General features: G+C 40.5%; 1 protein-coding gene across 7 annotated transcripts in view; it reads left to right on the forward strand.

Annotated features, from left to right (window-relative positions):
- The first annotated feature begins 2,115 nt into the window (after positions 1–2,115).
- Positions 2,116–24,120, forward strand: part of NAA35 (N-alpha-acetyltransferase 35, NatC auxiliary subunit) — an 80,497-nt gene continuing 58,492 nt past the window's right edge. For 2 of the 7 annotated variants that reach the window (XM_054502343.2, XM_054502347.2), the window contains exons 1-6: positions 2,147–2,501; positions 3,254–3,382; positions 17,122–17,155; positions 19,228–19,342; positions 20,538–20,612; positions 22,764–22,931. In XM_054502343.2, the coding sequence (XP_054358318.1) occupies positions 3,259–3,382; positions 17,122–17,155; positions 19,228–19,342; positions 20,538–20,612; positions 22,764–22,931 (516 nt within the window). In that variant the 5' untranslated portion in view covers positions 2,147–2,501; positions 3,254–3,258. Of the gene's footprint in view, positions 2,502–2,965; positions 2,970–3,253; positions 3,383–17,121; positions 17,156–19,227; positions 19,343–20,537; positions 20,613–22,763; positions 22,932–24,120 lie in introns of those variants that run through there. The other 5 variants (XM_054502336.2, XM_054502345.2, XM_054502348.2 and 2 more) reach the window with 5 other exon arrangements.

A 24,120-nucleotide genomic window follows, 5' to 3' on the forward strand; every position in this document is an offset into this window, starting at 1 on the left:
ACCACTGCCCTAAGTCCTGGGGACACAGCTTTGATCAAAACAGGCAAAACTTCTGCCCTTGGGAAATTATTCTGTAAGAGAGATAGGCATTTTTAATTTTTTTAATTTTTTGAGACAGTCTTGCTCTGTTGCCCAGGCTCGAGTGCAGTGGCACGATCTCGGCTCACTGCAACCTACACCTCCCAGGTTCAAGTGATTCTCCTGCCTCAGTCTCCTGAGTAGCTGGGAGTACAGGTGCATGCCACCACACCTGGCTAATTTTTGTATTTTTAGTAGAGATGGGGTTTCGTCACGTTGACCAGGCTGGTCTTGAACTCCTGACCTCATGTGATCCACCCATCTCAGCCTCCCAGAGGACTGGGATTACAGGCCTGAGCCACTGCGCCCGGCCATTCTTAATTTTTTTAAACCAACTTTTGTGAAGTTCGATTTACAAACAATAAAATGTACACATTGTAAGTATATACTTCAGTGAAATTTTACAAATGTATTCACCCACACAGGCACTACCTTAATCAAAAACAGAATATTTACATCACTTCAAATCAAGCTCTATCCAAGTTAGTCTCTTCTTGAGCCCTGAGCAGCCACTAATCTGTTTTCTGTCACTATAGATGTCTTTTAAGAGCTTGGGGTCTCACTTGGGGAATCATACTCTTGCATTTGATTTCTTACTCTGTCGCCCAGGTTAGAGTGCAATGGCGCCATCTCGAGTCACAGCAACCTCTGCTTCCTGAGTTCAAGGGATTCCCGTCTCAGCCTCCCAACTGGCTGGGATTACAGGCACACGCCACCATGCCCAGCTAATTTTTTTGTATTTTTAGTAGAGACAGGATTTCACCATATTGGTCAGGCTAGTCTCCAACCCGTCCTCTCCACCTGCCGGCCTCCCAAAGTGTTGGGATTACACGCATGAGCCACCATGCTCAGCCTGATTTCTTTTACTCATATATATTTTTGAAATTCATTCATGTTGTATGTCAAGTAGATGATCCCTGTTTATTGATAATTACATTCATTACATTGTACGGATATGCCACAAGTTGTTTTTATTCAACAGTTGATGGACATTCGGGTTGTTTGTAGTTTTTGATTATTAAAAACAAAGCTGGGCCAGGCACGGTGGCTCACGCCTGTAATCCCAGCACTTTGGGTGGCTGAGGTGGGCGGATCACGAGGTCAGGAGTTTGAGACCAGCCTGACCAACATGGTGAAACCCCATCTCTACTAAAAATACAAAAAACAGCCTGGTGTGGTGGCAGGCGCCTGTAATCCCAGCTACTCAGGAGGCTGAGGCACGAGAATTGCTTGAACCTGAAAGGTGGAGGTTGCAATGAGCCGAGATCAGGTCACTGCACTCTAGCATAGGCGACAAGAGCGACACTCTGTCTCAAACAAAAACAAAAACAAAGCAAAACAAAGCTGGTATGAACATTAATGTACAAGCCTTTGTATGAATATGTTTTTGTTCCTAAGTAAATTCGTAGATTACTGGATCGAATGATAAGTATATGATTATAAGGAAAGACTGTAAGTTTTCCAAAGTGGTTGTACCATTTTGCATTACCACCACCAACATAACAGAGGTCCAGTTGCTCTGCATCCTTGCCAACATTTGGTATTATCTTTTCCATCTTTTAATTTTGGGCCATCCTAAAGAACAGGTGGTGATAAAGATGTGCTTCTTACCTGCGCCCGTCTATTTATGTAACCACATTTAAAAACTGATCATTTTATTAATAAATTAAAAAAATCTAAAACATGTAAGAATCTGAAATTAAATGTCTGGCTTGACTTTGCAGATATTTTGAATCTATGTTCCCTCACGAAACTCCCAGGCGCTGTATAGGAAACACAAATCCGTTGTCAGGCAGCAGTAGCACGTTATTGCTCTCGGAGCTTGGCTGCTTGTTCGTGCTCGCAACCACTAAGGTCTACGCAAACCTCCACGGTTTCCTTCCGCCTTCGCGTCACCTTTCTAAGAAATTCCCAGAGGGCAGCGCAGACGGGGCGGGCTCTGAGGCTCCGGGCTCCGCCTCTTTCCGGGAACCGCCCACTACCCGGGGTTCCGACAGAGGGTGAAAAAAGATAACTTCCGGTCTCGCGATCGTCTCTAATCTCGCGAGAAGAGAAGGCGGCCGCCATCGGCCGAACGGAGGCGGTGGCGAGGGAGGGGGTGTGGCCGGGGAGCGCGAAGTCCCCGGGAGTAAGGGAGAGGGGGCGGGGTCGCGCGTCTCGGGCATACGCATGCGTGCACGCTGTCGGTCGGACTGGGCTGAAAGGGGAGGGGGCGGCGGCGGCAGAGGCGGCATCGTTATTTCCGTGGTCCGGACAGTGCGTGGCGGCGCGGGTGACCACGGGAGAAGTAGGTGGGGACCGCCCCTGCGTAGCCATTGAAACCCTCTCGCTCGTGTGTCCGAGAGCCGCAGCCCCCCGCGCGTTTGGCGGACCCTGGGGACCCCAGGTCACCCTGCGGCCCCGGCCCTCCCGCTGCGCGTCAGGTAGGAGCCGCGGGCTCCCCAGTGCCCGCTGTCGGCCGAGGCCCCAGTCTTGCCCGGTGTTGCCGAGGCGACGACCTGGCGCCGGACGTGCCCGCCCTCCCGCGCGGCGACAGCTCTGTCCTTGCTTACGCGCTCAGTGGGACGGCGCTGGGCCGGGCTGACCCGGGCAGGGCGGAAGGGAAGCGGGTGCCCGCCTCAGGTGTGCCTCGGCCCTAGGCCCGGCCGGCGGGACCCTGCGGTGCGTGCCGGCTCCTCATTGCTCCCGGCGAGGTTCTGCCTGGGTCCTGGCCGGCCCTGGCCCGGGAGAGGTCCCAGCGAGCTCTGGCCAGATGAAGGGCTACTTTGATTGACTTCGGTAGCTGCCGCATGGGGTCCTGGGCTGCGAGAGGGGACCCTGAATAGTTGCTTGGTCATTTGTGGCTATTATTGAAAGTTGGAAGCTCTGGAGTTGTTCTTTTCGGGCCAGTGGTGAGATGGTTTGTGATTTTTCTTCTTAAACAGTAGGAAGGCAAAATGTTTATGGGCCCTGGTAGGTGGTGGGCTAATAGTCAATAAGCAGCAGGAGTGTTAATTGACGTGCGATTTGATTGCATTAAGGTTATTCTTTGCAGTACTGTCCTTAGACTCAGAAGAGTTATGCTTTAAAGAGTTTAGTTAAGACTTCATCCCATGCTGAAACAAACACCCATTTCTGCAAATACTCTTGCCCTGAAAGCTACATCCTCTCTCTTACATCAGTATTAATTTTACAGGCATAATGGTTATGAAAGCTTCTGTAGATGATGACGATTCAGGATGGGAGCTCAGTATGCCGGAAAAAATGGAAAAAAGCAATACAAACTGGGTGGACATTACCCAAGATTTTGAAGAAGCTTGTCGAGGTGAGTCTGATTTTTGGATTAGAAGTTCAACATCTGGAAGGGGTAGAATGACGATTGTGCTTTCTAAACTTACCTCATTAGATGAAATCAACAGGTAAATGTGGTTTGTTGAGTTGTTAGCCACACTTATTCTGTATCCTCTAATTTTAACTTTAAAGCAAATATATATTTGATACAGCATTAAATACAGATGTTGAGGCAGTTTTTTAAAATTGAGTTTTTCTTGCTTTAACAGGTTAGAGAAAGCAGTAATTTCTAACTGTGGAAAACGCTTTGTTAATCTGAAAGATAATAGTATTTTTGTATGTTTGAGGTTTCAGAATGATCAGATCACATCGTTCCTTGCTTAAGATCGTCCAGTGGCTTCCTGTTGCAGGTAGAATAAAATCCAAACTCCTTCCCTATGGGTCTATAAAATCTGGTCCCTGCCTACCACTCAGGTTTCATTTATGTGCCACTGCCCCTGCCAGGCTTATTACATTCCAGTCACAGGTCTGTTTTATCTCTTCGTGATACACACCAAGGTGCTTATCCCAGGTGTTTGCATTTTTTGTTTTCTTTCTTTTAAATTGCTTTGCCCCTCGCTTTCACACAATTCTTCTTAAGTGTTAACCCCCCTGGTGAGGACCTCAAGACAACCACTCATTCTCTCCTCTGCAATTCCACCTCAGTTGAATCACTTTTTATTTTCTTCATACAGCTTATCTTTTTCAGAAGCTATAATTTTCAATTATTTCTTGTTTATTTTCAGTCTTACTCACTGGAATATAAGCTCCATGGGGGCAGAGATAATTTCTGTAACCCTAGTATACAGAACAGTTCCTGGCACATAGTAAATTCAATAAATAGGAGTAAATGATTGGAGAAATGAACATGCTTGTTGGTTGAGGAGAAAGAGTCTAGGGAGAGACTGAAGATAAGAGAAAGGAACAAATTAACTAGAGTGAGAGCTTGAACGTTAAAGAGAGGATGAGGTCAAGGAGATAGTAGAGAAATTGGGGAAAAGCATAGGGACACACTGAGACAGGAAGGACTGAAGTTAGACGTAAGACTGGGTGATTGCCCATGTATGTCTATCTAAGGAAGAGAGAAGTGTCAAGTTACAGTGTAGTTTTTGTGCTCAGAGATCGTAGACTATTAAGTGGTTTATACCTGTCATCTTGCACTGATTTTAAGTAATTTCTATTAGGGGGCTGTCATTATTAACCTAAATAGGGAAGGTTTTTGAAGGTTATATGGCTTGGGTTGGGCCTTAAGGAGAGATCAAGTTTTTACAAGGGGAGGTGATAGAATTATTCTAGACTGAGATGAACTATATGAGTCAGAGTTCGGTGAGGATTTTATGTTAGGGGAACAGTAAATAATTTTACTTGGCCACAAAACAATTTTCAATGCTGGGAATTATAGAGGGTCTTTAGTGCCATTGATGTTTTTTGTTTTTGTTTTTTTAGTTTGAGCTTGTTTTATAGGCAGTAGGAGTAATGGATTTGAGCATAAGATTGAAAGTTTGTTCTCCTTGATGATTAGTACAGTGGCTTGGACCGAGTAGCTTCTCAGTAAGTAATGTAGTAAGCTTTATAGTCAGATATGGGCTGGAGTCCTACCTGTCACTTACTAGTTTAGTTTCCTTGGAGTTTAATTAATCTGAATCTTAGTTTTCTACTCTGGAAAACAGAGCTTCTACTTTAGAGAATTTTGGGGATTAAATGAGATAGTGGATGTAAAGTACTCTATAATAGCATTCAATGATGGTAACTGTTGTTACTCAAGGTATTTTAGAGTTGAAAGCATATAAAGAAGTTTCTCTACCAGCATAATTTATGATGGATTAGGATGAAAAGAGTCTACTTAGACAAGGTTTTGCACTCAGCCCAGATTGGGGCATTAAGGCCTTGGACTAGGCCTTGACAGAATGGACTAGAAGGGTAACATATGAGAACAAATAAGTTCATGTTGCTGGAGAGGTGAAAGAAACATGAGAGATGATATGTTCCTTAAACTTTTCCCTTGGTGACAGCAGAAGAGAGTGAACACGTACACTGCTTCTCAACCTCTCCTTCTCAGATCTTATGGGTGGAGTTCAAAGTACCTTAATTCATAGGTACAAGATATCTTTATAATTTCCTGTTTTATCTTAGAAATTCATGGAAAAGTTTGCATTTTACAACATGTTTGTTGTTTGAGGGGAACACTTATGTTTCATTTATGTTAAAGGTCTTTTGCTTCCCACATCATCACATTAATTTGATATTAGGCAGCTGTACAAATGTTTATCCTGTGTCTTTGAATCCCCTGGGACATGATATTCACCCAGGGTGGTTGCATACCACAGTTTGAAAACCACAGGTCTGCAGAATTTAGTCTCAATGAAATACGACTATAGAGGTCCTCTTAATTTTAGTCTTGCAGCTTGCTTTCATATATACATTCTCTACTTGTTTTTGATTGTAAGAAAAATTGAACTGAAGAAAGCAGTTTAGAATACTGGTGGGAGAGATGTTTTGGCTTGCCTTCGAGTTATATCATAAATTAGCCTTATTTTTTTGTGAAGGAACCTTGAGTGGGAGATAAAGTTTAATCCATGTTTCACTGTGGATAGAGAGGGGGTGGCATGCCATTTTGTGGCCAACATACCATCCTATTAACTCTTCCATAATTAGCTCTTGCACTGTGTCGAGTGGCGCAAATGTGAGGTATCCTTCTTGGAACTAAAAAAAAATTGATGTAGAATTAATCTTCACATGTAGATTTAGGACTAAAGACTGTTGGCATTTCTTGAGCCCGTGGTATTTATTTTCCCTTCTTGGAATAATCAGATTCGTAGTCTTGATTATGGTTTAGGCTTCTGTTCTAGTGACTTTCTAAAAACTAAATTTAAAACAGATATGATTACGCTCTTTCTTTTAACTTGCAGTAATCTCTCCCCTTTGGTGACAATGTAATGGCATTTGGCTAGACTCTGGTGATTTTTTTTTTTTTTTTAAGATGGAATCTTACTGTCACCCAGGCTGGAGTGCAGTGGCGTGATCTCGGCTCACTACAAGCTCCGCCTCCCGGGTTAACACCATTCTTCTGCCTCAGCCTCCCGAGTAGCTGGGACTACAGGCACCCGCCACCATGCCAGGCTAATTTTTTAATATTTTTAGTAGAGACGGGGTTTCACCGTGTTAGTCAGGATGGTCTCGATCTCCTGACCTTGTGATCCACCTGCCTCGGCCTCCCAAAGTGCTGGGATTACAGGCATGAGCTACCGTGCCCGGCCTGACTCTGGTGATTTTTTTAGTACCACAAAATAGTTGGCATACTGATGGCGAAGTTGTTTTTCATGCACATTTGTACTTATTCTTTTAGTGGCTCTTTAAAGTCCTGAATCAAATACAAACTTTTAACTTTTATGATTTATTTTACTTCCTACTAGGCAGGTGGCACACATTCCTTATAACTACTCTTGAGGCTCTTATTTTTTTCTTTTCTGAATTATTTATAATTTAGCCATTACTGTTGTTTTGCCTGATAGGAAGTATGTGATTATTTTAAGTAACACTTCTAGGCTTTCTTTTTTAAAAAAAAAATTTATAAGTTAAAATTTTTTTTTCTTTTTAGAGTTAGGTTTTTGCTGTGTCACCCAGGCTGAAGTGCATACAATGCCATGATCATTCCTCACTATAGCCTTGACTATAGGCTGGGTTCAAGCAATCCTCTTGTCTCAGCCTCCTGAGTAGCTGAGACTACAGGCACGTGCTATACCTGGCTTATTTTGTTTTTTGTAGAGACATTATGTTACGTAGGCTGGTCTCAAACTCCTGGCCTTAAGGGATCCTCTCGCCTCAGCTTCTAGGCTTTATCCACACTATGGATAGCAGCATTCTCTCCTAGGATGATGGCACCAGTGGTATCTGGAGCCCAGGAGTAATCCAAAATCTGCCATGCTGACTTCCATTCTTTTTATGTTTTAGTCTAGGAGGATATGGGCCCAATCTTTCATTCCATTCTTCTCTTTTTGATGGCTTAGTTTAAGCTTGTCCAACCCACTGCCCAAGGGCTGCATGTGGCCCAGGATGGCTTTGAATGTGGCCCAACACAAATTCGTAAACTTTCTTAAAATGTTATGAGATTTTTTTTGTGATTTTTTTTTTTTTTAAAAAGCTCATCACGTATCGTTAGTGTATTTTATGTGTGGCATAAGACAATTATTCTTTCATTGTGGCCCAGGGAAGCCAAAAGATTGGACATACCTGGCTTTGTTCATTCCTCCGTAGTCAGTCTTTATTATTAGCACCGTGGGTTAAGGCCTTCCATATCCATTCATCTTCTTCAGTTCTTGCTTAGTACTTTAGGAAAATTCCTTTTACACTTTCTCTTGCCTCTTGTAAAACTTGGGATTCTTAAGCTTCTTGTTGCTCTTCCTTTCTTTTCTATCTTCTCTCACCCAGAACATTTGTAGGTGCTCAATATATATATTTGTTTTAAGAATGAATGAATATTCTAAGGCCATGTTTCTTCAAACTGGAGAATATTTGGATCTGGGACTACAGAAGTTTGAGAACCACTGCAGTACATTAAATGCTGTCATTCTGGGGGATTGCCTGTAACCAGCATAATTATGAATCACAAGCATGGACACTGAAATTATGTTGATACTTGATTATAATGTTATTATCTAGGTGATCTGGAATATTCTGTGATTTTTTTTTTAAAGACTATCATTGAACTGATTACATAGCTTTTAAAAATTATGGAAAAAATACAAATTCTTTGTGAAACTTTCAGTGAAATCTTTTTTGCCCCCCACACCCCCTTCTGTGTGGGGTGAGAGTCATTGTTCTAGGAATTTACTGTTTGTTAGCACTTGATTCTAAGAGGAAAAGGATGAATGGATGGAAATTGTCCTGGCAAAAGATCTAGGCAACATGTAAAATTGTTTTCCTTGTTCTGTGCCATCCAGAATGTTATCAAGAGGTGGGGCGTGGGTGAGATGGCCAGCCCTGGCATTTATGGATCACTTTAGATTAGTGGTTCTCAACTGGGGGTGATTTTTCACCTCAGGGGACATTAATATTTTGAGACATTTTTGATTGTCACAGTGTCTATGAGGTGGTGCTACTGGCATTTAACAAGTACATGCCAGGTATACTGCTCATTCAATTCAACACACAGGGCAGCCCCCACAAACAAATAATTATCCTCCTCAAAATATCAATAATGCTGCTTAGTTCACTGCATTTAGATTACTTTCAAGAAGGTTCAGCTATCACTTAACCTCTCAAACCCTGAATTCTTTAGGAAAGGAACACATGGATACTGGACTTAACACCCTTAAGAACTAGCATTGACATAGAGCAAGCAGTGTGAATGGGACCTTTGATGTACTTTGAGGGCTCTTCTGCAGTGTTGAATACATCTTATCAGATTTTTCCCTTAATCACGTATAGTGTGTCTTGCTTCATCTTAGGAGCTTTAGTTAATAAAAAAGGAGTCTCTAGAAGACACTGCGTTCCTCCTTTTAGCTGGTTATTTTGATACTTATTTTGCTGGTTTTGGGCAGCTTGCTGTATACTACTTTTTGATTCCCTTCATCCCCAGTTTAGGCTGTATCTATGGACTTAACCCCCTATAGTTATAGGTAGCTACACTGTGGATATGCAAGTATTATTCATAGCTGAGCCAAGGAGTAAAACCATTACTACTTTTTCTTTCCTGCATACTTCTGTTTTACACAAAAAATTTTTACCCAAAAATTGGTGTACTTATCATTAATTCTACTTTGGACTCTAACAGTTGTCTAAATCTCCTTAAGACATTCAGACTCATTGGAGATCCTGTTGGTTTCATCTCCTTATAGAACTTTCTTCTTGATCCTCTTAACTGCAGTCTAGGCTTATTGCCTTTTGTACCTAGTATGTAACTTCATTTTGAGATCTTCCTTTCTTCATCAGCCTGAGGTGTCTTTTCTCTCTTGTTGTGATTGGATATTATTATCTTCTTGAGTAAAGTGCATGGGAGATAAAATGTTTTGAGGCTCTTAATATCTGAAAATGTCTTTATTCTGTCCTCCCACTTGACTGATATTATGTCTGGGTGCCTTTGAGAATTTTGAAGGCATTATCCATTGATCTTTTGCTATTGAGAAATCTGATGACATTCTGATACATGTGAAAGTTATATGTTGATACCTTTATTCTTTTTTTTTTGTTACGGAGTTTCGCTCTTGCTGCCCAGGCTGGAGTGCAATGGCATGATCTTGGTTCACTGCAACCTTCATCTCCCGGGTTCAGGCGATTCTCCTGCCTCAGCCTCCCGGGTAGCAGGGATTACTGGTGCCTACCACATGCTCAGCTAATCTTTGTATTTTTAGTGGAGACAGGGTTTCGCCCTGTTGGCCAGCCAGGTCTCGAACTCATGACCTCAGGTAATCCACCCACCTCAGCCTCCCAAAGTGCTGGGATTACAGGTGGTAGTCACCATGCCTGACCTTGATACCTTTCATACATAACTTTTTAGGATCTTCTGTTTGTCCTTCTTGTCCAGAACTTTCACTGTGGTCTGGAGCCTTTTCACTTTGATGCTTCAGTTCTAGGAAGCATCCTTGAATTACCTTAACTGTTTTTCCTATAGTCTCCTTATGGAATGTCTGTTATTTGGATATGGAATCTCCTAAACTTGTCCTCTGGATTTTTTTCTTATCCTTTCTTCCCTATTTTTCTTTTTTTCCTTTTTTTTTTTTTTTTTGGTTGAGACAGAGTTTCACTCTTGTTGCCCATGCTGGAGTGCAATGGCGCAATCTCGGCTCACTGCAACTTCCACCTCCCAGGTTCAAGCGATTCTCCTGCCTTGGCCTCCTGAGTAGCTGGGACTACAGGTGCCTGCCACCACGCCCGGCTAATTTTTGTATTTTTAGTAGAGACGGGGTTTCACTGTGTTGGCTAGGCTGGTCTGGAACTCCTGACCTTGTGATCCACCCACCTCGGCCTCCCAAAGTGCTGAGATTACAGGCGTGAGCCACTGTGCCTGGCCCCTTTCTTTCCTATTTTTTATGTCTTTTTCCTCAACTTCATCTTCCAGATCTTTCATTGCACTTTTATTTTCTCCTGTGATATTTTTAATTTTGAATCATTACAACTATGGCTTGAGTCCAATTTTCCTCATGTCAGATTTTTCCCTTTGCTCTGAATGGTGTAAGCTGTATACTATTGAACCTACTTAAGGCTTTAACTTAAAAGTAGAAGTAACTTTTAAAAAAAAACAGTATCATGTCACCCTTAGTTCAGTGGTTTGGTGTCATCTAGAATTGCTGGGATCCCCAAGACTGTTTTGCAGGATATGCAGAGTTGAAACAGTTTGGTGGTAATACTGAAAAGGTACTTGCCTTTTTGACTGTTACTCTCTTATTAGTATACGGTGGAATTTTTCAGAGGCTACGTGATGTGTGATGATGTGTGATGATGTCATTGCTCTGATGGCTAATGATAATTTGAAACAGTATCTTTCTCATTAAATTTTTTGAGAAATGCTGCCTGGTTGGATAAGGCCCAATTTACTCAGTTCTGTAGGGCTATACAAGATCATGATTCTGTGTTCAGTCATTGATCATGCAGGGTGGGGCTTGTACTCTGCTTCATGAGTAAATTCTTAAGTTTACTGTCTATAAAGTTTAAAGGTGAGAGATATGATTACTGAAGTTCTTTTTTTTAGGTGTGGAGTTTCACTTTTTGCTCAGGCTGGAGTGCAGTGGCGCAATCTCAGCTCACTGTAACCTCCGCCTCCTGGGTCCAAGCAACTCTCATGTCTCAGCCTCCCAAGTAGTTGGGATTATAAGCATGTGCCACCGCACCTGGCTAATTTTGTATTTTTAGCAGAGATGGGGTTTCACCATGTTGGCCAGGCTGTTCTGGAACTCCTGACCTCAGGTGATCCGCCTGCCTTGGCCTCCCAAAGTGCTGGGATTACAGGTGTGAGCCACTGCGCCCCTGATTACTGAAGTTCTAAGGAATCTTACGAGTCATCTAGTCTAACCTTTCATTTTACAGATGAGGAAACCAAGGTCAAGAGTGTATGACTTGCTTCTAGATCTGTGGGGTGTTTTTAAGTTTGATGAAGCTATTTGGTACCCAGATTTACCCTAAATACATGATAGATTATTACATCAGTTTCCAAACTTTTCAGTCTTAGGACCCCATTATACTTTTTAAAATTATAGTCTATGTATGTATTACATATATATAGATGTTTATTATAATCTAAAACTGAGACATTTAAAAAATATCCATTTAAAAATGATGATGGGCCGGGCACGGTGGCTCACGCCTGTAATCCTAGCACTTTGGGAGGCTGAGGCGGGCGGATTACTGGAGGTCAGGAGTTCAAGACCAGTCTGGCCAACATGGTGAAACCCTGCCTATATTGAAATACAAAAATATTAGCCGGGCGTGGCAGTGTGCACCTGTAGTCCCAGCTACTCGGGAGGCTGATGCTTAAACCCAGGAGGCGGAGGTTGCGGTGAACTGAGATCACACCACTGCACTCCAGCCAGGGCGACAGAGTGAGACTCCATCTCAAAAAAAAAAAAACAATGATAACCCGTTGCATGTTAACATAAATAACATTTTTTAAAATGAGAAATAATTGTATTTTCCAAAACAAAAAAATAATATACAAAAGTAGAGTTTGACATTTTTGCAAATCACTTCAATGTCTGGCATAACAGAGGGCAACTGAATTCTCATATTTGCTTCTATAATTCAGACTGTTGTCACATGTTGTTTTGGTTGAAGTATCTGACGTAAATCTGGCCTCACCAAATATGTAGTTGAAAAATGGGAGAATCTTCAGATAATTTTTTATATTCCTCTTTGATACTCCAAAAGCTTGACAGGTGGTAGTTTCTTAAAGGTTAGTTGCACTCTGGAATCTGAAACCCTATCAGTGGACTCTTTATGCTCTGTTACATTAAAATTCATTGCTCTTTCTTGAACTTTGAATGGCTCTTTAATCCATGCCTGATTTTGTAACATGCACTGCCATTTGGAAAATATTGTTTTCCAAATATTGAATATTCAATAAGTTATGCAGATCTTCCAAATTTTTTTTTTTTGAGGCGTAGTCTTGCTCTGTCACCCAGTCTGGAGTACAGTGGCGTGATCTCTGCTCACTGCCACCTCTGCCTCTGGGTTCAAGGGATTCTCCTGCCTCAGCGTCCTGAATACAGTAGCTGGGATTACAGGTGTGCACCACCATGCCTGGCTAATTTTTGTATTTTTAGTAGAGACGGGGTTTCACCATGTTGGCCAGGCTGGTCTGGACCTCCTGACCTCAAGTGATCCGCCTGCCTTGGCCGCCTCCCAAAATGCTGGGATTACAGGTGTGAGCCACTGCGCCTGGCTAGATCTTCCAAATGTTAACACGTTTCATTATACAATATTAATAAGCACATTTGTTATCACTACCAATACAGAAAGCTCTTCTAAGTATTGGGAAATTGTTAGACTTACAGTGGCAGATACGTATTTTCCAAAATTTTAGATTTTGATTGAAAGCTCAAATTTTATTATTGGCAACAAACATTGTCAGTTTTTCTTGAAGTGACAGACTCATGTATTTTTTTAAAAAATGCCACATTCTCAATTCTGAATAACCATAGTCTGTTGACTGTTTTTTGTTTTTTGTTTTTTTTTCAGGTAAAAGTAGTGTTCCATGATAATTGTGCAAGTGTTTTTTTGAGACGGAGTTTCGCTCTTTTTGCCCAGACTGGAGTGCAATGGCGCCATCTCAGCTCACTGCAACTTCTGTCTCCTGGGTTCAAACGATTCTCCTGCCTCAGCCTCCCGAGTAGCTGGGATTACAGGCGCACACCACCATGCCAAGCTAATTTTGTATTTTTAGTTGAGACGGGGTTTCACCATGTTGGCCAGGCTGGTCTTGAACTCCTGACCTCCAGTAATCCACCTGCCTCGGCCTCCGAAAGTGCTGGGATTATAGGTGTGAGCCACCGTGCCTGGCTGTGCAAGTGTTTTTTTTCCCAAGACAACTATTTTCTTTGATATGCAGCAGAAGTGTTTGTCTGCTTCCCATTTTTTCAAGTAGAATATTTAAAAACTTATACAAGGTTGAAATTGAATAAGATTAATCAGGGCTGGTACTAGAGTGAAGTGAGTGAGGTGGTACCTTATGGTGCAAAATTTAAGAAGTCGAGAACTAAAAATGAGTACGTTTTGCTCTGTAGGTACCTCACTTACTGTACCTTGGCCCTGAGAGTAATAATTTTTACTGCTTTATCAAGGTTGTTCTTTTATTTTCCCCAGCTTTTTTATTGTGTTTAATTAAACAACATAATATTTACCATCTTAGGCCAGGCGTGATGGCTCATCCTGTGATCCCAGCACTTTAGGAGGCCAAGGCGGCAGATCACTAGAGCCCAGAAGTTTGAGAACAACCCAAGCAACATGACGAAACCCCGTCTCTATAAGAAAATACAAAAAATTAGCCGGGCATGGTGCTTTGCACCTGTAGTCCCAGTTACCCAGGAGGCTGAGGTGGGAGGATCACCTGAGCCTGGGAGGTCAAGGCCGCATTAGCTATGATAGCATCACTGCTCTCCAGCCTGGGCAACAGAGTGAGACCTGTCTCAAGAGAATTTTTTATTTATTTATTTATTTTTTTTTACCAGCTTAACCATTTTTAAGTGTACACTTCAGTGGTATTTAATACATTTGTAATGTCTTGCAAGCATCACCACCATTCATATCCAGGACTCTTATCTTGTGAAGCTAAAATTCTCTATCCATTAAGCAAATGGTAACTCTTCATCATTCCTCTCCCCATTTTCTGGCAACCAGCAGTCTACACTATGACTTTTTTTCTTTTTTTGAGATAGAATTTCACCCTGTTGCCCAGGATGGAGTGCAATGGTGCAATCTTGGCTCACTGCAACCTCCGCCTCCTGGTTCGAGTGATTCTTCCACCTCAGCCTTCCAAGTAGCTGGGACTACAGGCACCCACCACCATGCCTGGCTAATTTTTGTATTTTTTTGGTAGAGATGGGGTTTCACCACGTTGGCCAGGCTGGTCTCAAACTCCCGACCTCAGGTGATCTGCCTGCATTGGCCTTCCAAAATGCTGGGATTACAGGCATGAGCCACCATGCCTGGCCCTACAGTATTATTATTGACTACTTTAAGTATTTAATTTAAGTGGACTCATACAGTATTTGTCTTTTTGTGCCTGGCTTTTTTCACTAAGCATAATGTCCTCAAGGTTAATCTATGTTTTAGCATGTCAGAATTTCCTTCCTTTTTAAAACTGAATAATATTCCATTGTATGTGTAGACCATGGTTTATCATTCATCTGTCAATGGGCGCTTGGGTTGTTTCCCATGTTTTTTGATTGTGAATAATGCCACTGTGAACATGAGCATACGAGTACCTCTTTGAGACTCTGTTTTCGATTTTTCTGGGTATATGCTCAGAATTTGAATTGGCTGGATCATTTGGTAATTCTGTTTAAAATTTTTTTTTTTTTTTTTAGAGACAGGGTCTCACTCTGTCACCCAGGCCGGAGTTCAGGGGTTCTGTCGTGGCTTTCTGCTACCTCAAACTACAGGGTTCAAGCAGTCCTCCCACCTCAGCCTCCCCAGTAGCTAGGACTACAGGTGTGCACCACCATGCCTGGCTAATTTTAAAAGATATTTTATAGATACAGGGTCTCACTGTGTTGCTCAGGCTGGTCTTGAACTCGCGGGCTTAGGCAGTCCTCCTGCCTTGGCCTCCCACAATGCTGGGATTACAGGTGTGAGCCGCTGCATCTGTCCTGTTTTTAATTTTTGAAGGAACTGCTGTACTGTTTTCCACAGTGTCTCGACCATTTTACAAACCTACCAGCAGTGCACAAGGGTTTCAATTTCTCCACATCCTTATAACCCTTATTTTCTGCAGGGTTTTTTTTTTTGTGGTACCCATCCTAATGAGTGTAAGGTGGTGTCATTGTAATTTTAATTTGCACTTTCCTAATGAATAGTGATCATCAAGGGCATTCTTAGATTGAAGAAAATTTTTGTCTTTTTTTAGCCGTAAGTGCATGGAAGGGAAGAGTACCTGATTAGTTTAGCTTGGGGCCATTGTCTTGATTTGTGCTGAAGCTGCAGCAGTTTTGCCCTCCATTGCCTTTTTACCTTCTATCATTACTTTTGCATCATTAGTACAGGTGTCAACACAATAAAAAAAGACAATGAACGTTTTGGTATGATTATCAAAGTAATTTTAACATTGCAAGCTCCTGGGTTCCCAGACCACTCTTTGAGAATTGCTGGATTACTAGTATGTGTTCTGCTATGTTTTGTTGTTTTGTTTTGTTTTGTTTTGTTTGAGACGGAGTCTCCTTCTGTCACCCAGGTTGGAGTGCAGTGGCACAATCTTGGCTCACTGCAATCTGTGCCTCCAGGGTTTAAGTGATTCTCCTGCCTCAGCCTCCGAAGTAGCTGGGATTACAGGCACCCACCACCACACCTGGCTATTTTTGTATTTTTAGTAGAGATGGGGTTTCACTGTGTTGGCCATGCTGGTCTCAAACTCCAGACCTCAAGTGATCCACTAGCTTCAGCCTTATTGTTGTATTTTCACTCATGATTCTTACCTGTTTCAGTACCTGGAACTGTTAAAAATTAATGTTATTTAACTTACATTTGGCTAGGGAAGATTGGCTAAAGTTCTGTAAACTGCTTTTTTACACCTTCCACAGGATTTAGTCATCTATATACATATACATATATATATATATATATATATTTTTTTTTTCAGACGGAGTCTTGCTCTGTTCCCCAGGCTGGAGTGCAGTGGCGTGATCTTGGCTCACTGCAAGCTCCGCCTCCTGGGTTCACGCCATTCTCCTGCCTCAGCCTCCCGAGTAGCTAGGACTACAGGTGCCTGCCACCACGCCTGGCTAATTTTTTTGTATTTTTAGTAGAGATGGGGTTTCACTGTGTTAGCCAGGATGGTCTCGATCTCCTGACCTTGTGATCCGCCCGCCTAGGCCTCCCAAAGTGCTGGGATTACAGGCGTGAGCCACCTGGCCCGGCTGCCATCAGTATTTAATCTACTTAGCATGTTACAGCAGTGATTTCTGACTTACCTGCGTATTAAAATCATCTGGAGTGCTCTGAAACCACTGTATAGATTTAGAAAGTTTGGACTTTGGGATTTAGAAAGTTTCTCAGTTGACTCTAGTATGCAGCGAAGGTTGAGGACCACTGCTTTATAGGGATTGAGCACTGTTTTGATTACCTGTTTACTCAAGTGTTTTCTACATGATTTAAACAAAATAGGATTTTAAAAAATGGTTTTGACATCGTTACTGGAACAAAAGGAAATTAGGTGATGGTAACGTGGTTTAAAAACTTGAGAAGTAGCAGTCAGTTCTGTGTAAAAGTTTACTTGGCGAAATATACTAGTGATTTTTAAAAATGGGGTTGGTAATTCTGATTGGAATATTATGGCCTGTGACGGGTCACTTATTCTCAAAAGTATTATTTTTTTCCTAAACCACTTGATTTATAGTATTCTTTTGTATTTACACAAGTACTCACTGTATAGAATGCATTATATTAGTAATTGAGTAGAAATAAGTATTTCTTAGAAAAGGAATTTTAAAGTAATACAAGTACATCTTTTCAGGTGCTAATGTCTTTTTTTTCTTAGAATTAAAAGTTAAATATAAATATGTTCAAAGGATTTTTCTCTTTTTTTTTTAGAATTAAAGTTGGGAGAACTACTTCATGATAAGCTGTAAGTATTTATCCTTTGAAAATAGTGTAGTGTAGTATTTCAGTTTGTTTTTTTTTATCATGTGGAGTAATAGTCCCTGAAGTTTGAGTAAATTTACGTTTCAAAATTGTGAAAATAAAACTAATTATAAATATATTTTTAACTGTGGTGAGCTATTTTGGAGCAGCTGACCCTAGTTGTGATGTGAAACGGTTATACCTAGGGAAACTGTAACTTATGGTCCTTTCCTTGAGAGCAGATGTAATGAATGTGGAATTTCTTGAAGAAAAGTTATCAGTTGTATGTCATATGTGATAGGTTGGTTGATAACCAAAAATTGGGTGACTAAGTGCTTAGATAAAAGTAAATGAGAATCCCTGTGTCTTAATCAGTTTAGTGTTGCTGTAGCTGAATACCTGAGACTGGGTAGTTTATAAAGAGGTTTATTTGGCACACAATTCTGATGACTGAAAGGTTCAAGACTGGGCAACCGCATCTAGTGAGAGCTTTAGGCTGCTTCAACTCATGGTGGAAAGCAGAAGGGGAGCAGTGGGGAGTGGCATGTGGTGCAAGGAGATCACATGGAAGGGGAGGACGCAAGAGAGAGAAACCGAGGAAGTCAGTCTTTAAAACAAACCACCCTCTTGGGTAGTATCGTTGACCCTTGAACAACTTGGGGATTGGGGTGCCGACCCACCCCCTCACAGTCAAAAATCCACGTATAACCTTTGACTCCCCCGAAAGCTTAACTCCTTTTAGCCTATCATCGACTGGAAGTCTTACCAATAACATAAACCGTTGATTAACACATATTTTGTATGTCATATGTGCCATATACTGTATTCTTAGAATAAACTAGAGAAAAGAAAATGTTATGAAGAAAATCATAAGGAAGAGAAGATATACTTACTGTTCATTAAGTGGATCATCATAAAGGTTTTCATGTTTGTCATATTCATGTTGAGTAGGCTGAGGAAGGAAGAGGAAGTTAGTCTTGCAGTCTCTGGTGGCACAGGTGCAAGAAAACCTTTGTCTAGGTGGACTCCTGCAATCCAAACACATGTTGTGAAAGGGTCAACGGTAATTCATTCCTGGGAGAGCAAGAACTCACCTCCCTGGGAGGGCATTAATCTATTCATGGGGATTCTTCCCCATGCCCCAGACACTTCCCACTAGGCCTCACCTCCCAACACTGTCACATTGGGGATCAAGTTTTAACATGAATTTTGGTGGAGGCAAACCACATTCAAACCATAGCACTTTGGAAAAACAAAATAAATGGAAATACTTGTTCGTGTTTATATGCCTATATGTAGCCCCAGTTCCTCTACTGCCATGGCCAGGCTCAATTTTCAAGGTTAGGAATATGAAACTTTTAATTAGTAAGTAGACAAGATTGGACATTGTGGTTGCAGGGTAGGGGAAGTAGAATCTGAAATTCAGTTCTTCTCAGATTTGAGCGTGTGTCAGAATTGTCTGGAGGGGTTATTAAAGCGTAGATTGCTGGGCCCTACCCCGAGAATTCTTAATTAGGTCTAGTGTAAGACCACAGACATCTTACATATTTTCTTTTTTTTTTTTGAGAGGGAGTTTCGCTCTTGTTGCCCAGGCTGGAGTGCAACAGCACAATCTCGGCTCACCGTAACCTCCGCCTCCTGGGTTCAAGCGATTCTCCTTCCTCAGCCTCCCAAGTAGCTGGGATTACAGACATGCACCACCACACCCAGCTAATTTTGTATTTTTAGTAAAGAGGGGTTTCTTCATGTTGGTCAGGCTGGTCTTGAACTCCCAACCTCAGGTGATCCACCCGCCTCAGCCTCCCAAAGTGCTGGGATTACAGGTGTGAGTCACCACACCCGGCAGAAATCTTTTTCTTCCTCACAGTGCACGTGAAATAATTTGAGTGGCAAGTACATGAAATAATTTTTGTGTCAATCGACAGTTAATTGAAATAGAAGTGTTAGCAAGTTGAGAAGACTAAATGCATAGAATACTTTAGTTATTAAAAGTAGTATAATTTTATACCGTTGTGAAAATATGAATAAGCTTACTGGCTTAAAAACAATTTGTTGGCTCAATTTTTTTATTTGCAGATTTGGTCTTTTTGAAGCCATGTCTGCTATTGAAATGATGGATCCCAAGATGGATGCTGGCATGATTGGAAACCAAGTTAATCGAAAAGTTCTCAATTTTGAACAAGCTATCAAGGTAGTCACCATTGTACTTTTTGTGTTTCCATTTATCTTTTGTTACTTCATGTTAAAACATGGTGCTTAATAATGAAATGAAACGTTGTATTAAAGTCTGTTTCCTTCAAAGCAGCTCAAGTATATAAACAAGAATTAGTTATAGCCTTTGTATGTTAAAGTCTGAAAATTGAGGTCTTCATTAAAATCTTGCTCTAAATTGGTGCATTTGTGTACTTTTAAAATTAACTTTTGAAAGCATTTGACTATATATTCAAATAGGAAAATTGGCTTGGGGGTTAAATTTTGTGTATTAATATATTCATATATAAAAGTAAATTTACACAAGTAAAATACTTGTAGTGAATTTAAAATTGCTTTAGAAATTTATACTTGCCATGGAGTTTGATTTTACATATTTTATAAAGAAAGATTTACTAGGCAAATGGATATCGTAAACAAAATTTACAAATAGTATAGTTAACCAACTTAAGTGAAGCGTTTTAAAAAATCTTTAGTTTTCGGCTGGGTGCGGTGGCTCACGCCTGTAATCCCAGCACTTTGGGAGGCCGAGGTGGGCGGATCACGAGGTCAGGAGATCAAGACCATCTTGGCTAACACAGTGAAACCCCATCTCTACTAAAAATACAAAAAATTAGCCGGACGTGGTGGCAGGCACCTGTAGTCCCAGCTACTCGGGAGGCTGAGGCAGGAGTATGACGTGAACCTGGGAGGCAGAGCTTGCAGTGAGCCGAGATCGCGCCACCTGCACTCCAGCCTGGGCGACAGAGTGAGACTCTGTCTCAAAAAAAAAAAAAAAAAAAACTTTAGTTTTCTTTCTAAGTAGTTTTGGGTCATTAAAATGATTTATATTAATACTTAAAGCTGGTTTGAACTGTGCTTTTAAAATACTTGTTGATTTGGCTTTTCATTTTATATAAAGGCCTTTATTTTGATTTTTCTTATTGAAGACCTAAGATACATTGTTTTTACAATTATTATTTGTCAATTAAAAATAAAATTTATAAGAAAATATATCGGTTTTAAGAGTACAGAGTTAATTTGGTGTGATAGTTTTATCAGATGATTAAGATAGCATTTTCTTAGAATTGCTGTTTTTAAATATTGAATGTTAGAAATCCAAAATGCTACTATACATAGTAACCATAAGTTTAAAAAAATTTCTGCTTATATGTCACATTCTTCCTCCTTTTTAGGATGGCACTATTAAAATTAAAGATCTCACCTTGCCTGAACTGATAGGGATTATGGATACATGTTTTTGCTGTTTGGTAAGAATGGAAATAAGACTATTGGTTAATTTTAAAACTGTGATTTACCTGACTCTTGTGATTTAAAAGCCTATACACTAATGTTGAGTATGAAATAAATATAATACTTGGCCTAATAAAGATGTGCATAAGATTAGCAGGCCCGGTAATAGCATTTCATCTTGTTATCTACTTGATTTTACATTCTAATTTTCTGGGTGAAGGGATATTTTCTTTTCAATGAAGATAATATTGTAGCCATTGTTCATAATACCCTTTTCGTTCTCAAGTTACTCAAGTGATAAGTCTGTAATTGGAAGGTTTCATAAATAAGCATGGAATTGAAACAAAAGAGAGCTATTATACAGTGGCTTTGGAGAGATTTTTTTCTAATCTAGGATAAATTGTAGTAAACTGGCCATCTCCTGTGAAGAAAGTTTTTTAGTGATTTGTATATGCTGAATTATGTCTTCCCTAGAAAGTATTGTTTGTCGAGAAATTCTCATTTGTACTGCTTCCCCCCCCGCCCCGCTTTCTGACCATCCCTTTCTTTTTAAATTGACGTTAAATAATTTTCCTTAGAAATACGTAAAATTTATTCATTTGTTCATTCAGCATTTATTTATTGATTGCCAGTGTGTGTACTTGTATTAGGTGTTTTATATGTATAGTTTTCACTTACGTTTTACATGAGCTTTATTAGGTATCTGTATTATCTTACTGCCTGTGGTTACATTGCTTGGGAGGGGCCTAGCCAGAATCTTAATCCTGATCCTTCATCTTCCAAAGCTGTCTCTTTGTCTCTTTACCCCCTGAAAGATTTCTTTATTACCTTTTAGCAGTTTACAGTCCTAGTGGGTGGAGTAAAGAAAGGAGTCAAAGGATTGCTAGGAACAGACATGTGAATAAACAATTCTGACAACATGTAAATGCTTTTATGATGGTGCCGTGGGAACAGAGAGGAGGAGTTAATTATGTCTGAGAGAGTAGGAAAGGCTGTAGAAAGGAGGTAATACCGGTGTGAGATACTAAAGAATGGTAGGCGTATGACAGGAAGATTCATGGTTTAGTAGGCAAAGAGGGTATATTGCATGGGCATGGCAATGTGAAAATGTTCATTTTGGAAAATTATAAATAGCTGCTTAAGTCTGGCAGGGAGCCAAGTAGGAGGAGTGTGGGATTAGTGGAGAGTGGTGAAGAAGGAGGAAAGGGTAAACAGAGGGAGGATTTTTGCCAAAGTTGAGGAACTATTCTGTGAGACTCTTGGGACTGTATTTAAAAATTTGGACTTTAAAAGGCAGATGGTTTTTAGTCTGGAAAGTCTGTCTTCTGCACACTAGTTAATACCAAATACACACCTTAATTACAGAGTTTTCCACAAACATTTGTCATTTTGCAATGCAGTAGCATATGTCTTACTCTGCTGCAGAATTCTTGGGCTTAAGGTAAAAATAACTATAAACTTGGGCAAATGATTTACTCTGTTTCTTTACATGTAAAAGGAGAAAAATACCACCTTTCTCAAAAGTGCTAGGAAGAAATGAGATAAGATATTTGAAAATAACCTAGTATAATATTTGGGACACAGTACTTACCCAATTTTGCCTGTTGTTGGTATTCCCAACCTCTAGTACGTGGTGCCAGACATATAGTGGTCACTTAGTAAAATAGTATAAAACGATTATCTTAGTGTTTTAGAAAGATCTCTAGTTGGGGGTATTAAATTAGAGATGGGAGGCAGGAAAACCTATCTAGTTTCTTGCAATAATCTAGGTGAGATACGGTGTTGGCTGGGTTGTGGTGGTAAGGATTATAAAGTTCAATGAGTGTGTAAGGATCTGGTTAGTTCTATAATTGTGAATTTTCCAGTTTATGGATTTTTTATTGACTACATTGTGGAGTTGATTTCTTTTGGATGCTACATAAAGAGGCAGTCTTAATTTCATTAATCTCTAATATGTTGCAAACTGATTTATGTACGACAATGATTCCCATAGACACTGGAAAAATGTTAGTCAATGAAAGTGAATTCTAACGTGTCTTTTTTTTTTTTAAGTCTTGTGATTAATCTTATTTGGGTCTATGGTGCTCTGGCCTTTGTCTCTAGGATCAATTTAGACTTTGCAGACTCAGTTTATCACCTTAAATATATACCCTTTTTTTTCTTTATAGATAACATGGTTAGAAGGCCATTCGTTGGCACAGACAGTATTTACGTGCCTTTACATTCATAATCCAGACTTTATAGAAGATCCTGCTATGAAGGCTTTTGCTCTGGGAATCTTGAAAATCTGTGACATTGCAAGGGAAAAAGTAAATAAAGCTGCTGTTTTTGAAGAGGTAAGATTTTGTAATGTAAGAATTCCTTGGCCAGGTGCGGTGGCTCACGCCTGTAATCTCAGCAATTTGGGAGGCCAAGGTGGGCAGATCACCTGAGGTCAGGAGTTTGAGACCAGCCTGGCCAACATGGTGAAACCCTGTCTCTACTAAAAATACACAAAATAGCCAGGTGTGGTGGCATGCACCTGTAATCCCAGCTACTTGGGAGGCTGAGACATGAGAGTTGTTTGAACCCAGGAGGCAGAGGTTGCAGTGAGCTGAGATTGTGCCACTGCACTCCAGCCTGGGCAACAGAGCGAGACTCTGTCTCAAAAAAAAAAAGAATTTCTGAAGTTCATTGACTACCTTATTCACTGTGATGTATTTAAATGATTTTGTGATATGTACTTTCGTCTACGTGTATATTTAAAAACAGTTTTTAAAAGTAATGCTGTTGCCATTTACAGATATATTGGGTAAAGTAATTCAGTTCTCTCCAAGAAAGGGCTTTCATCTTAGCATATGTTCTTTCTGTAGTACCATTCATTGAGTATCCGTATGTGCAGAGTACTGTTTTTGGATGTTGTGGGGATTCCCAGAGAAAAATGAAAGAGACAGCCCTTGTCCTCAAGTCTCTTAGAAGTTACAATACAAAAAGGGAGCTAAGGAGAACAAAGATATGAATATTTTAGGGTATAGACATTTTCCTTTAGTTTGTCCTAAGTACCTCACTTGAGGAAGTATTGTGAGTTTTAGAGATAGAAAGATTTTTTTCCCCTTTAGTATAAAAAATAAGCTTTCAGATGCTGATAATTTTCAGGGAATTGCATCTCAACCTTGGACTACAAAAAAAAGAATTGTAAGGGAAAATGTGATAGCATTTGAAATTATTGATAACTAACTATTTTTGTTAAATTCTTCGGTTGAAACTGATGTTTCTTTTTAGTGCTGTTACTGGTCCAGAATAAATTTCTTAGGATCCAACAGTGGTTCAGTGTATAGTATGTAAAACTCTTCTCAATTTATACTATGTATATGAGAATAATTAAATATATACCCAATATGTTTGTCCATATTTGAAGGTATGGCTTTCTTTTTTTTTGAGAGGGGGTTTCAGTCCTGTTGCCCAGGTTGGAGTACAGTGGGGCATTTTCGGCTCACTGCAACCTCCATCTCCCGAGTTCAAGCTATTCTTGTGCCTCAGCCTTCC

The sequence above is a fragment of the Pongo pygmaeus genome, chromosome 13 (genome assembly GCF_028885625.2).
Source record: "Pongo pygmaeus isolate AG05252 chromosome 13, NHGRI_mPonPyg2-v2.0_pri, whole genome shotgun sequence".
Taxonomy (NCBI): domain Eukaryota; kingdom Metazoa; phylum Chordata; class Mammalia; order Primates; family Hominidae; genus Pongo; species Pongo pygmaeus.